General features: G+C 47.0%; 1 protein-coding gene and 1 pseudogene across 4 annotated transcripts in view; one reads left to right on the top strand and one right to left on the bottom strand.

Moving 5' to 3' along the window:
* Positions 1 to 2,081: 2,081 nt before the first annotated feature.
* The window catches only part of SBF2 (SET binding factor 2), a 513,016-nt gene continuing 501,183 nt past the window's right edge, over positions 2,082 to 13,914 (bottom strand). For all 4 annotated transcript variants that reach the window (XM_066250933.1, XM_066250932.1, XM_066250931.1 and 1 more), the window contains 7 exons: positions 13,001 to 13,128; positions 11,609 to 11,842; positions 10,407 to 10,511; positions 7,648 to 7,838; positions 6,835 to 6,922; positions 3,501 to 3,632; positions 2,082 to 2,483 (listed from right to left, as the gene is read on the bottom strand). In XM_066250933.1, the coding sequence (XP_066107030.1) occupies positions 2,385 to 2,483; positions 3,501 to 3,632; positions 6,835 to 6,922; positions 7,648 to 7,838; positions 10,407 to 10,511; positions 11,609 to 11,842; positions 13,001 to 13,128 (977 nt within the window). In that variant the 3' untranslated portion in view covers positions 2,082 to 2,384. The remainder of the gene's footprint in view (positions 2,484 to 3,500; positions 3,633 to 6,834; positions 6,923 to 7,647; positions 7,839 to 10,406; positions 10,512 to 11,608; positions 11,843 to 13,000; positions 13,129 to 13,914) is intronic.
* On the top strand, positions 4,366 to 4,597 carry LOC136320678 (small nuclear ribonucleoprotein G pseudogene; annotated as a pseudogene).

The raw sequence follows: 13,914 nt of genomic DNA on the forward strand, positions 1-13,914 counted from the left end.
CGACTGAATGTCAGGGACACAGCAGGCGCAGATGGCAAGCCCCAGGACCAGCCATGAAGAAGAGTCCTCGGCCTGGGCCTGGGCCACAGGAGCCTGCAGACTGAGGGAATCTGAAGGCCCCAGGAGGGGGTGCCGCTGCCTCACCTCGAGCCTCTGTGGTTGTTGGGGACCCCTTTGGCCTGGCTCGGAGAGGGCTCCTGGATCTCAGAAGACTTAGAAGTTCAGCTCTGGCATGAGAACTTGCATCCTGTTGGCTACATGTCCAGATGTAGTCACGGTCTCCAAGGTAACCTCCATGGGCTGAACTAGAGGAAGTGTTGTCCAGAGCTGATACCATTGCCCCTTCTTTTGTACTGTTTAACAAGTTCTGAAGCAGAAAATTCTGCTCTGAAACCAAAGTTCAATTTTTCCAGCCTAAAGTTCTCACAAATTGCCACATGCCACAGGTGGTGGAACTGTGACTCCCAAAGCGATAAAGGATGTGATCAATTTCACACAGCTCATTCGAGGCACAGGGAGCCTCGCCTCAGGCTCTTACCAACCTCTGCAGCCACGTGTCCACAACCTAGTTCACGCCAGCAGGTCCCGTGTCTCTGTGTACCTCCCCAGCAAAGGGCCGTGGCGACTTGACTAGAAGCAAGGTCTGAATTGGGTCATGCTGTGTTTTCCCCTTGACCCTCAGTCCCATGTCTGAATCCTGAATGCTGCCTCCGGAGTGCTCTGCACTGCGGAATAACTTCACCTCACAGTAAATGAGGGGTGCTTGTTCTTAAGAAATAAATTTAATTCAAGCTGGTTAGTGCATGTTAAGGCAGGGAGTGCCTTCATGAAAGTTAAGAGTCCAGTTACAAAAGAAGTACTGTGTACAGTCTCAAAGAGCAGAGGGTACAGTGGGCTCCATATTTTACATAGTACAAAAATTATTTCATATACAAAGAAAAAGTACAAATAATGTGCAAAAACCATTCTCACAGGTGGCAATTTATAAAATGAAAATGATAGAAAAATCCTTCATTCTTATTATTCCCTCAGTTTCTTAGATATCACAGTTCTATTTCTTCGTGTGCAGATAATTTTAAAATTGAAGATCTGATTTATTTTTAACCTACAAAGATGAAGTGGTTTTTTAATTTTTAAAAAGAGAACCATTTCATTATTGGAATTGTATAACTGAATCAGTTCAGTTAATTTTATATTAAATTATAAGCAGACTATCTGAAGGACAAGGATATAGAAATCATATATACATATTTTTGAAATATTAGTTTGGTATTTAACATATTAACATTTCAAAAATAAATGTAATGGTCCAGCAGCGGCTGGATAGAGGCTGCTCCTGTTCCCTTTGAACAAACAGCCTTCCTCAGACCTCCAGCTGAACAAACACAAGGTTATCAAAAGTGACGAAAATCTAAACCCAGTTCTTACTGTTCACGTGCTGAAGTGTGGTCTGCATTCCCTATCGCGCTGCCGTGTGCTGCGTCGACACAGCCCTAGATGCAGGTTGTGTGGTCATAAACAGCTGGCTCTGTCTGTCCAACATCGTCACTTCATTAGGAGATCAGTGCAAGTGTCTGCTTCGTGGTTAGTGCATTCAGCTCTCTGCATGTTATGTCGCGTAAGAAGCTATCAGGGAACAGAAGAATGTGTAGGGACACAGGTCCTGGATCCCCAGGGGTCTCTAGCCTAGAGAACCCAGTGTTTTGGAAGCAGTATTCTCCTGCATTGGCTTGGTCATTGTTGCATCATTCCTGGACAAGCTTTCCATCAGGATAATCCCATGTGCCCCCACTCTGCCTGCCACTAAGCACCAATGTTCTTTTTGTGAACCCCAACGGCTGGGCAGAGATTGTGGAAGAACCTTTTGGCAGCACCAGAGAGCTGAGCATCTTGAAGGTCAGGCATTAAGAGTAAGAGCCTCTGAGGGAGAACTATTCTGTGAAGAATAGAACAACCTTGGAGCGGTTTGATTTTTGCTTGTCAGAAAGCTCCCCAAGGAAATGACGGCCTTGGAGAACACAAAGATCTGGCTTTCATGAAGAAGGACCCAAGTAGGTGGCAGCCATTTTGCCCAGGGGATGGATGACAGTTGGCTCAGGAAGCATTCTTCTGATCCCTAACCATTAAGACCCTGTTAGAACAATCTAGTGCAAGGCACAGGGAGCGCCTGGGACTGTTAACAGACCTGTGTGCCACATCCACTCAGGCTAAGTAGACACAACAACTGCCGCAAAAGGGAACTGGTCAGATTGGCCAGGAGAACCCAGGCCCTGGGCTGACTCCTCAGAACTGAACAGGAAGCTGTCAGCTCAAGGACTCATGCACTCTCCCCTATTTGACAGCATGAGACTTTCCTTCTCTTCTGCTTGAGTTGACCACGGGCATCAGGCGTCAGAGATGCAGCTCTGGATGCGGTCCATCCACTGCTGGGCACTCTGCCCATCCTGGGCACAGAAGTTATACACACGCTTGCTTGTCTTGAGCTACAAAACCAAAACCAAATGAAAAGCGGCAGAGGTGAAGGGCAGGCTGTTCTAAGGCTCTGGGCAAGTGTGCAGTCCATCCCTGTGAGCTGATATTTCCACTCTGCCCCAGAACCCCTGGATTTCCTCTCCCCTCCACTAGCATATTGTCAGTGCCTTTATATTCACTCTCCTCTTCTAGCTCCCAAAGTGATAGGGGATAGTTAATATCCTCATGGCAGATTAACATCTGCCGGAAAGTACTGGAAGGAAAAGGAGCCATACTAGGTAGGACAACCTTACTTTGCATCTTCCCGGGGCCTCCCCAGCCTGAAGCAACGCAGCGAAGATGCCAAGCAAGCTCCCTGGGCTCCTCGGGAAGCCTGAGGCTCCACCGCACCATGTGAAGCTGGCTTCGTGTCCCTTTTCCTTCCTCTTCTCTAGTCTCCAGTTGCGGCCACCCAACTGGAAAGCCAGGGTTAGGGACATGGTCTCATGGCCTGAGCAGAGCCCTGGAGTATGACCTCTGCCGTTTATAAAGCCCTGCTTGGCTCTGGGGATTAGATAAGTCCCTTATCATGTGGCCCATAAAAGGCCCCATGGACTACCTAATAGCTCCTGAAGCTGTGAGGGTGGACAGTCATCATGTGTGACTAAGGACAGTGCTCTGTGGATGGTCAAGCACGAAGAGCACTGGAAATGGAGAAGTAGCATCTGTCTTTGAAGCAGGTGGTGAGGGAAATAACTAACAATATTTAACAAGGAGTTCATTTGCTTTCACATGTGATTGGGCACCTTTTGAAGGAGTCCTTAGCGTGAAGCAATGTGAAGCCCTCTGGGACATACGGATTGCTGGGAGAGGTCAGGTTCGGGACCAGAGTGCTGAGTTCAAGTTCTGTAGCGGTTCCCACGGCCAGGCGGTCTGTGGCCCACCTACAGTCACCACCAACTGCTCTGAGGCTCCACAATTCTTAGAGGGAGACGGATAATAGGATCATGTGTAGACAGAGCCAGAAAAAAACCAAGTAATAAACTTACATCAAAGAAAGCCTTGTCACTCGTGTGCTTTGGGGCTCCCATGCTGGGGCCAGCAGGGATGACCATTTCTACTTCAGCCAGATCAATGTGGCCTTTACAGCTCGTGTCCTCACCCGAGTCATAGTATCGCAGCTGGAACCAAAAGGACACAGATGGGATGTGAGAGACACAGAAAGGGAACATGGCATGGCTTTTCAAGCTGTGTCTGAACACTTTTCTCTGTATTTATCTAAACTATGCCTGGAGAATAGATAAGAAATGAAAATCACGGGTTGCCTCCGGGGGCGGGGGGGGGGGAATACTGGGTGGCTAGGAGCAAGAAGGAAAAAGACATGCTTTTTGAAATTTGAGCAAATAAGTGAATTAAATATTAAAAAATAAAATTAAATGTCAACTAACAACTGTGAAAAATATACATAACATATAAAAGACTATAAAGCACTACATACTCTTAGTGAGAATATATCAATATAACTTGTTAGAGGTTTCGGAGAACATCAACTAAGAATTAAAATGTTTACGCTTATTGATACACTCTCCCTATCTGTAGACAATTTCCTACAGAAACACTCCAACAAACAGACACATGGATAGAGGTTTCCTTCAGTTGTTTTTATCAGCTAAAAATGGAAAAGATGTATCTACCTTTCAATGGGGTGTTGGTTAATTACACGGCAGTACAGCAATAATATGGGATACGATATAGCTTTTCAAAAACGATAAAGAAGACAGGTATGAACTGGTAGAAAAACATGCTCAAATATATTATATAAAAAGTAAGTTGCCAGGCCAGGCCTACCGTGGGAGGGTGAGAAGAGCCATGAATTCCATTTGGAGGTATCTTTGAGCTTGCTGTGTAGACACCATGAGCAAAGCTCTCCTTCCCAAGTTAAAAAAATGTATGAACAAGAAGTTATTGTTGAAATTAAATGGTGGCAGACCTGTCTATGGAATATTGTGGGGATTTGATCTCTTTGTGAATCTTGTGATAAGATGAACGTGTGGAGGTGGCAGCTAGTGGGCAGCAAAACACTCCTGGAATGGCTGTGACGCGCAGAGATAGTGTGATCATGCGCGAAGCCTGGGGCTGCGTGTGAGCAATGGGTGCGTTCCCCAGAGAAGTCAGCTGCTTCCACACGGCCCCTCTCCACAGCTCCTGCTTCACTACAACATAAAAAATGAGTCGTGTACGTTTTCTCATTGAACTTTTGTTAAATAAACTTCTGCACTGGTAAAAAAGAAATTGCCAATCAGCATGTAGAGATAAAATAATTTTTGAAAAACAGAGTAAGCGGCATAATGTTTGAGTGCTTACTACGTACCAGGACCATTCTGAGTGTTTTATATGTAACTCATTTAACGTTCCTAACAATTCAAATCATATGTACATATGTATACATCTGTACATGCATGTATGAACATTATTTAGAGAAAGACATAACAAATTGTTAATAGCAGTTATCTCTGGGAGTTGGGGGCACGGGGGCCTGTTCTATCTCTATGAGGTGTTTGAATTTGGTATAACAAACATGTATTACTTTTCAAATAAGAAAAAAAATGAGAAAAATATTTTTAAAAATGAAAGAGATGGCTGGTGAAAAAGCCTTACTAGCCCGTGGCCTGGGCTTCTCTGTTTCACTGGGCAGCGGGAGTGTCCGCGGCACTGAGGTCCTAGCCTCAGCTCTCGTCCCCCAGGCAGGGAATAAGTAGGGCTAAATGGAAAATCTATACCTTTCATGTTAAACAGATACGAAGATTGGTAAGAATAAAAATATAATTTGATGTAATTGTAAATTACAGAAAGATTATGACATTCTCCTATGTTATATTTAGTGGTTTAATGGAACTTTTCTACACAGGGCAGGTTTTGCGGTTTCAGAGACTCTATTATTTTAAAGTACAGACCCCTAAAAAGGGCTGGCATTGCATATTCAAAAATAAATTCTCTACATTCTTCCACAAAGCCTCTGTGTAACAATGGGAGCTTTTGAACAGAGAGAAAGGTGATCTCCAAATAAAACCTTCACCGGGAAGGAGTTTTCTGGGTGCAGGTCCAGCCAGAGCACTGCAGAGGGCCAACAGTTCCTACCGTTCTCAACAGACTCCATCTCAGAGATGAAGGCACCGAGAATCAGACCGCGCAGCCCTCTGCCTCCAGGCTGGCCTGTCGGTTCCAGGGCAGACTGCAGCAGGCCAGGCCGGCAGACAGCAGACGCGGGAGGCTGGGTGACGCTCACTAGTGTGGGTGCGGAGGAGCTGGGGTTTGGATAGGGATCCCGCTCCCCGGAGGCCACTGGAGCAAAGTTGATGACACTAAGGATGTGTAGGCTTCCATAGCAATAGCTAAGAACCTAATGATGGGTGAAAGACTTCCCGTGAGGTCAGTGAGGTCCGGTCTAGTACTTGCCCACTGCTGGATCACAGGTTTGGGTGGGTCCGCCCACTTCTACCTGTTTCAGGGCCCCCTCTCCTGTTGCTGTCATCTTTGAGGAATAATAAGGCCTTCTTAAGTAACCTGTCCTATGACGGGCACAGGGAAGGTGTACAATAATGTCTGTCGAATAAAGTAATGCCCTCCGTTCTGAATGGCTGTTTTATGCTGTAAGGCCGAAGGTGGTCCGTATTCGGGGAGAGTGCACAGGTGCGGGCTGTGTGCACACGGAACGTGCAGCTCAGGCTCCCTCCGGGCCTGGGCTAAGAGCAGGCAGCAGGAGGTATCTGAGCATTACAAAGCAGAGTTCTTTGCCTCCCCCCCTTTCTTTTTTGGTGACAGAGACAGAGTCAGAGAGAGGGACAGATAGGGACAGACAGGAAGGGAAAGAGATGAGAAGCATCAATTCTTCATTGTGGCACTTTAGTTTTTCATTGATTGCTTTCTCATATGTGCCTTGACCGGGGGGCTACAACAGACTGAGTAACCCCTTGCTCAAGCCAGCGACTTTGGGCTCAAGCTGGTGAGCCTTGCTTAAACCAGATGAGCCCGTGCTCAAGCTGGTGACCTCTGGGTCTTGAACCAGGGTCCTCCACGTCCCAGTCCAATGCTCTATCCACTGTGCCACCACCTGGTGAGGCCAGAGTTCTTTGCTCTTAATGCTTTGGGCTTAAATGTCACCATCTATGCCTGCATACACCAGGAAGAGCTACTTTGGAACTTGCCTTGGAAGGCTCTGCCCTCAGGGACATGCTGGGTCCTTGGAGGAGCCCCCAGGTGGCATATGAGAGACCTAGTGACAGCAGTCCCCACAGGAGGGATGATCTCTCTGCTGACAGTGACCCGGAGCTGACACTGAGCTAGGCTTAGAGAAGGTGATTTCTGGGGCTGTGACGGTATTACCTGGTGTTTTGTTATATCCAGAACAAACCAACGGGGCTTCCAACCTTTCAGCAAAGCCCCTCTTTTATAAAGTGTTCCTTCAAAGGACCTAGAGGAAATGACAACAGGGTAATTCATTTTTATTTTTCATTAAAAATATAATAATTTGTAAAGGGATGTCCGTTTGTTAAATCTCTATTTCCCTCAAATGATCCCAAAACAAAACAAACCAAAACCAAACCTCCAACCTGAGTTTTTCCTAAAATCTTTCTGCTAGACCTCTGGGGAAAGAGCGCTGCTTTCTGCTGGATTACCAAGAGCGTGAGGGTTGCCGCTCTCAGCAGTCGCCCTCTGGGCCAGGCTGGGACCGGCTGGTCCATGGGGGAAAGCGGCGTGGGCACATGGACAACAGGAGCTTGAAGACTGTGTGAGAAACGGGCACATCCCTGGCCTCCCCAGGTTATGTGAGTGAACTCCTTCTCGCTAGAGCTAGCTAGCACAAACTAGACTTCTGGTGTTCGCCACTGGAAAGTGCTGACTAACACATAATCCCCCAGAAGAGCTGGCAGACATGAGATAATAACAATCAGGACTCAACCACAAATACATAACTACAATCTCTTGGCGTATTCTAGTTGTAGTTTTGATTTTTCCTTTTCAAAGAACCAGCTAACGCATTGAAAACAGAAACAAAGGAAGAGTCAAAACAAATCCATTCTAGGTCTACAGAAGGCTGCCCTGCACTACTGGCCTAGCCTACGAAAGGGGCTGTAGCGTAGCAGAGGGGGGGTGGGGGAGTCTGTCCAGCCTGCCCCGCGGGCTCAGCACACTGACCTGTTCTCATCGTTCTTGGACGTGTACTGGCTGTAGAGAGTGGCTGCCCTCCGGTCCACTCCATTGGATGGGGAGAGGCTGGCACTCTGCTCCTCCCCCACGCTGTCGGGGAGGTGCAGCAGAGACCTCTTCTGATAGGAAGGGAGGTTGGTAGACACAATTCCTGAGGAGCCCGAAGGGTGTCTCTGGGGCTGAAGAAAAAGAAAAAGAACAGGCGCTAGGAAACCTTCACATTTCTTTTTTAGAGGCTGGGGGGGGGGGGGAGTAGGAAGCATCAACTCCCATACGTGCCTTGACCAGACAAGCCCAGGGTTTCCAGGTCAACGCTTTATCCACTGCACCACCACAGGTCAGGCCTGAAAGCTTTAAAAATTTTAAGCAATTCATCTGGTAATTTTCTTCCCAAAAATTTATCTCAAGGGAAGAAACTAAGCCAATAATCAAAATATATGTATAAAGATGTTTATCCTGAAGTTGTTTATGACAGTGAAAAACTGGAAACAACCTGCGTGGCTGTCATCAGGGGCCTGGTGATGCGACATTGCTACACAGGGGAAAGCAGGACGGCCCTTAACAATGCTGCTGCTGATTTACATACAGTGACAAGTGGAAGAATACGTATGCCACATACTAAGTAAAAAAGAAAGCGGGTTTTAAAATACACAGTATGCATAGGACGTAAATCTCTTTTATATGTGTATTTAGAATAAGTTTGACAGCATGGTGGTTTATTTCTAGGTAATAAATTGTGGGTGACTTTTACCTTTCATAACTTTCTGTATATTATCTTATTTAAAAGAATACATATATTTCATTTTCATAATCAGAAAAAAAGAAGGCAAAAAATTTTTTTTTCCTAAGGAAAAAAGAAGTAAGACATCACCCACTTATAGTCTGTCTGAAACACCATTTGAGGTAAGAGACAGTGCCCGGAGGACCCTTCTAAAGCACTTGGAGCTTTCCTCCACACTCCATTCTCCTGACCCCTCTGTGACTTCCGACTCTGTTTATCTTTCCTTTTCCCCAAAGTGCTCTTCAGAACACTGTCCTAACTTCCCTGTGTGGTATCTGGAGCCAATCTGACAGGTCTGACTGGTGTACCAAGCACGAGCTGTGCGCTCTCTGTGCCTGCCCCGGTGTCTGAGGCGGAACACCACTCCCTCACTGTGGATGAATGCCAACGTGTGCACGGTGCTCAGCACTGAACACCACTCCCTCACTGTGGATGAATGCCAGCGTGTGCACGGTGCTCAGCACTGAACACCACTCCCTCACTGTGGATGAATGCCAGCGTGTGCACGGTGCTCAGCACTGAACACCACTCCCTCACTGTGGATGAATGCCAGCGTGTGCACGGTGCTCAGCACTGAACACCACTCCCTCACTGTGGATGAATGCCAGCGTGTGCACAGTGCTCAGCACTGAACACCACTCCCTCACTGTGGATGAATGCCAGCGTGTGCACGGTGCTCAGCACTGAACACCACTCCCTCACTGTGGATGAATGCCAGCGTGTGCACGGTGCTCAGCACTGAACACCACTCCCTCACTGTGGATGAATGCCAGCGTGTGCACGGTGCTCAGCACTGAACGTCACTCCCTCACTGTGGATGAATGCTAACGTGTGCACGGTGCTCAGCACTGAACACCACTCCCTCACTGTGGATGAATGCCAGCGTGTGCACGGTGCTCAGCACTGAACACCACTCCCTCACTGTGGATGAATGCCAGCGTGTGCACGGTGCTCAGCACTGAACACCACTCCCTCACTGTGGATGAATGCCAGTGTGTGCACGGTGCTCAGCACTGAACACCACTCCCTCACTGTGGATGAATGCCAGCGTGTGCACGGTGCTCAGCACTGAACGTCACTCCCTCACTGTGGATGAATGCTAACGTGTGCACGGTGCTCAGCACAGAACACCACTCCCTCACTGTGGATGAATGCCAACGTGTGCACGTGCTCAGCACAGTCCTTTGCGCATATTATGTGCTTGATAAAAGTTTAAGTCAGAAACAGAAAATGGTGTGTGAGAAGCAGAAAACAGAATGTTTGGTTTTAAAATATTTTCATGATGAATGTTTACTTAATTTTTTTTTAATTTATTGACTTTTTAGAGAGAGAGAGAGAGAGAGAGAGGAAGGGAGAGAGAAACATCGATTTATTGCCCCACTTATTTATTCATTGGTTGATTCTTGTTCCATTTATTTATTCACTGGTTGATTCTTGCTCCATTTATTTATTCATTGGGTGATTCTGATGGGGTCCAAACCCACAACCCTGGTGTATCAGGACAGCGTTCTAACCAACTGGACTACCTGGCCAGGGAGATAAATGTTTCTTAATTCAGAAACAGAAAAGGGTGCGTGAACAACAGAAAACAGCATATCTTGTCATTTTAAAATACTTCATTTTCTCTGATTATTTTTCTGGAGCAAACGTGTTCTTGGCATTTTCCTCCTCCCTCATGCGGTAGATCAGCTGAAACCACAGAGGCTCTGAGATAGAAAAGAACCCAGTAATTTCCTCGGCACACAGGGCCCTGGAACGTAAGTATTATGTCACTGTGGTGAAGTGAGACACTCAGAAAGTATTCAGTCATTTGGAACTTTCTGCCCTGGAACTCCTGGATGTGACCTTCCCTTCCCACCCTTCGCCTTGGCCAGGAGCCCACCTGGGTTCCCTGTGGCGGGACCCCACCTGACTAGCACCCTCAAAACACTCAGAAGCAGCTTCTCAAAGGGCTTTGCCAACTCACGCGGTCTGCTCGGGGCTCCTCTTTAAGGTCCACGGTTACCCTATCCCAGAGATGCTGCCACTTTTCGGGGGTTTGGTTCAGTCTATGCTCCAATCTTTCAATTTCCTGCAAAATAATTAAAAGTGGTTTTCTGACAGACAAGTATTTCATAGAAATCAGGATGTTTCCCAAAGCCATCTCCTCTCCACTGGGCCCAGAGGAACAGTGTGGCCACAGGCCACTCCAGGCAGGGTGAGCACGGGGCCTTGGAGCGGGAGCCGCAGCGGGGCGCCAGCTGGGGAGTGCGCTGTGGCTGGGGTGATTTATTAGGATCTGCAACCAGGTCTTTTCAGGCAGAACAGCTTCAAGAGAAGAATACGTATCCCAAACACCCTTGGCCAGCTCATAGGAAGTCTGATGGCCATAGCAAAAGGTCAAGTGCTGGGCTGGTGTCCAAACCCTAATAGCGGAGGTAGATGAGAAGTCTGTCCTTGACGGCGGAACCCCTCAACTCTGGTGATTCAAACCAGATGTGAAAAGAACGCATCAAGAAATTCCTAAGGAATGGTGTTTCCTTCAGACAGGGAGGCCGGGGACCAGGCAGGGCCTCTGCGACAAGTGCTCCCTGAGCAGCCCCGTCACAGAGCCCATGCAGACTCTTCAGGAGCTGCTGCGACAAGTGCTCCCTGAGCGTCCCCGTCACAGAGCCCATGCAGACTCTTCAGGGGCTGCTGGGCCCTGTCAGGGCTCAGACACTTTCCTCAGGGCTGCTGTCTGCCCAGGGCGGCCACTGCCAGCACGACTTCTCTCTAGAAGATTCCTTGTAGAAGACGGCTGGCAGTCCTCTCGTCAGGCCATCAGCTACCCACACTTCTAACCAGAGGAAGCAAAGCACCCACAAAAGCCATAACCCCAGCCTGACTCAGGCCGTCTGGGCAGCTAAAACAGCTGGCAAGCTGCAAATTGCTCCACTTGCTTGATTGCTTCCGTGTAACGCTGTAAAATTTGTTTTTATTGAGACTCTTTTCCAGTAGCTGAGCCTGTCCCCCACTGATGCTGGGGGCAGATGTGGTTTCCACAAACTCCTGGACTGCAACCTTGGCCAGAACGAGGAGAGCCACGTCCAGACACTTGTGAACCAGTCAGTCTAAACTCAGCCTGGTTCCTGAGGCCCCGGGGCCTCCACGGAGCCTGAGGTGTGTGCCCCCACACAGCTGACTTACACTGAAGAGGCTGGTCAGGGCATCAGGCTGAGAGCAGCTGACGTCATCATAGCACGGCCACACTGTTCTCCTCTGGCTCTGGGGCCCAGCATCTCCGGCCAGTTCAGAGTCCTCAGAGGGGGACTTCTTGGGGGTCGGCATCATCCAGTCATATGAGGGCCCTGTGGAAAGGGTCTCCTCTGTGTAGTAATCCCACTTCTTGAGGCTGGAGACATTTACATTGGGCTTCAGGGCCTGTTTAAAGAAAATTCTGAAATATAGTTTCATCTTGACCCCAAGCTTACCTGCAGGTCAGCCCCTAAAATCTGCAGGGTCCGGAGCAAGAGTATGAATGGAGGCTCAAACACTATGTCTAAATATTTAAATGTATACATAAAAATAAATTATTAAATAAAATATATTCTATCCTCCTACCTTGACAAATATAACTTCTTAATGACCTGAGAGGCCAGGCCCAAATCTCGGACTCCTTGGAATTCTCTACTGGAGAGTTTCTGGTGCTAGGGAGCTGGCCCCAACCCCAGTCCCTGGCGGACCCCTTGCTCCTCCCACCAGGCTCTGTCCTATATTTTGAGAGTCTTTTATAAATGTGTGTGTACTCCCCAGCCATGCAGCTAAACTCTGTCCACTTCCTGATAAGAAGCTACTTCTTAGCTGCCTTTGGGCCTAAGGGTACACGACTGGCTTGGGAGGACAGACTCAGAGGGGTGGGCTGGTGAGTAACTTAAATTTGGGTAGGGAATTTTGAGGTGCCTGAACAGTTTAGATGGAGGAGTATCTAAGCATGTACCCTTGCTTTCTTGTACCCCTCTCCTCATGAAGAAGGGGCAGCTGGAGAGAGGTCAGAGTGGGTCCTAATGCACGGGGGTCAGAGCAGAGGCCTCCTTGCCCCTCAGGTGCTACCGCTTATCAAACCAGTCTGTCCCCTCTCAGAGCCTATTCACATGGAGCTGTGCATGTCAGAGCATGGCCCCTGGAAGTCATCCTTACTGGACTGGGCTCCAGTCCGCCCATAGGGCTTCTCCCATGGCTTTGGTACAAATGGACTTAGGGAACTCTTTTGTAAAGAACTTTAAGTTTTCAGTTTAGATGACCTGTAGACTTTTCAAGTTTTGTTTGTTCTTTCTTCTTGGGGAAAGCTGATTTGCTTTCATTCTTGAAGTTATCCCTTCCAGGTTTTGGGGGCCAGATCCTAATTTTTGTGGTCAAGAATTTGGTGAACACTCTCTATTCCATCATAACACAAACCCATAGACTATCAAACTTTTGAAAAGCTTCTGGTATGAAACCTAATCAAATGTTTATAAAAAGCATAAACAGCTTATATACATTAAAAGTAAGGAAAACTTTAACAAAAAATATTCAGAAAATGAAACATAAATGCTTTTTTACCTCAATTTCCACTGGTGAATATAAATAGTTAAAGAAAATGGGACTCCTCTTGTGCATTCTATCGATACACTCCCAAATACAAATTCCTTTTTTGGCATGCTTATCTCCTTTATCGTCAAATAAAGTTCCTGTAAAAAAAAAAAATCAACAAAAGTCAGATAAATCAACAGTCTGCCTAAAAGTATGATGCATGTAGCAGAGGCAAAGTGGTATATCTCCTATGGTCTGGAAACAGCCATGTGCGTGCAGAAACCTTAGACAATAACTGCAGAGATAAAGACAGGTATGAACTCCACAGTCGTACGGAAACAAATCCAACTGGAAGGAAAACATCTGACGAGGTTTCCCCGAGCTTTTAGCAGGATATCTGACTCTCTTCTAATCTCCATCCTCTACCTGTACCGAGGTCCCCAGAGGTCCATGCCAGGAGACGTTCTACACGTTTTTCAAGAGAAAATGGAAGGACTTAAGAGTTGATTTGATGAAACTCAGTTAAAAACATAACTTTATGTTTCTTTTTTAAGACATAGGCTGTTTATTATGAAGGCATTTAAAGTGTTTAGTAGTTTATATATACCAAAGTCACGGTTATAGGGACTTTGGATGACAGAGGGGTGTGGTCTGTACTGGTGGGTGACTTAAAAAACAAAAGCTGACTGTAGGAGGGGCTTTTAGGATTTTCTGACATTATTTTTATACCTTTCAAACAGTCTGTTACTCACACGAGTCCACTTTATTTTTAATTGAGGAAAATGTGTTAGGGTGAGGCAGGAGGTATTTCTTTAAAAGGCCAGGAAGGGTACCTCTTTTAGCAACACTGTCTTACTTTGAATGAAATGACTTAGTCAAAAACAAATAAGCATTTTATCTGTTTCTTAGAAAAGAACGTCTTAAATAGTAGGCTGCACGAAATC

The sequence above is a fragment of the Saccopteryx bilineata genome, chromosome 1 (assembly GCF_036850765.1).
Source record: "Saccopteryx bilineata isolate mSacBil1 chromosome 1, mSacBil1_pri_phased_curated, whole genome shotgun sequence".
Taxonomy (NCBI): Eukaryota; Metazoa; Chordata; class Mammalia; order Chiroptera; family Emballonuridae; genus Saccopteryx; species Saccopteryx bilineata.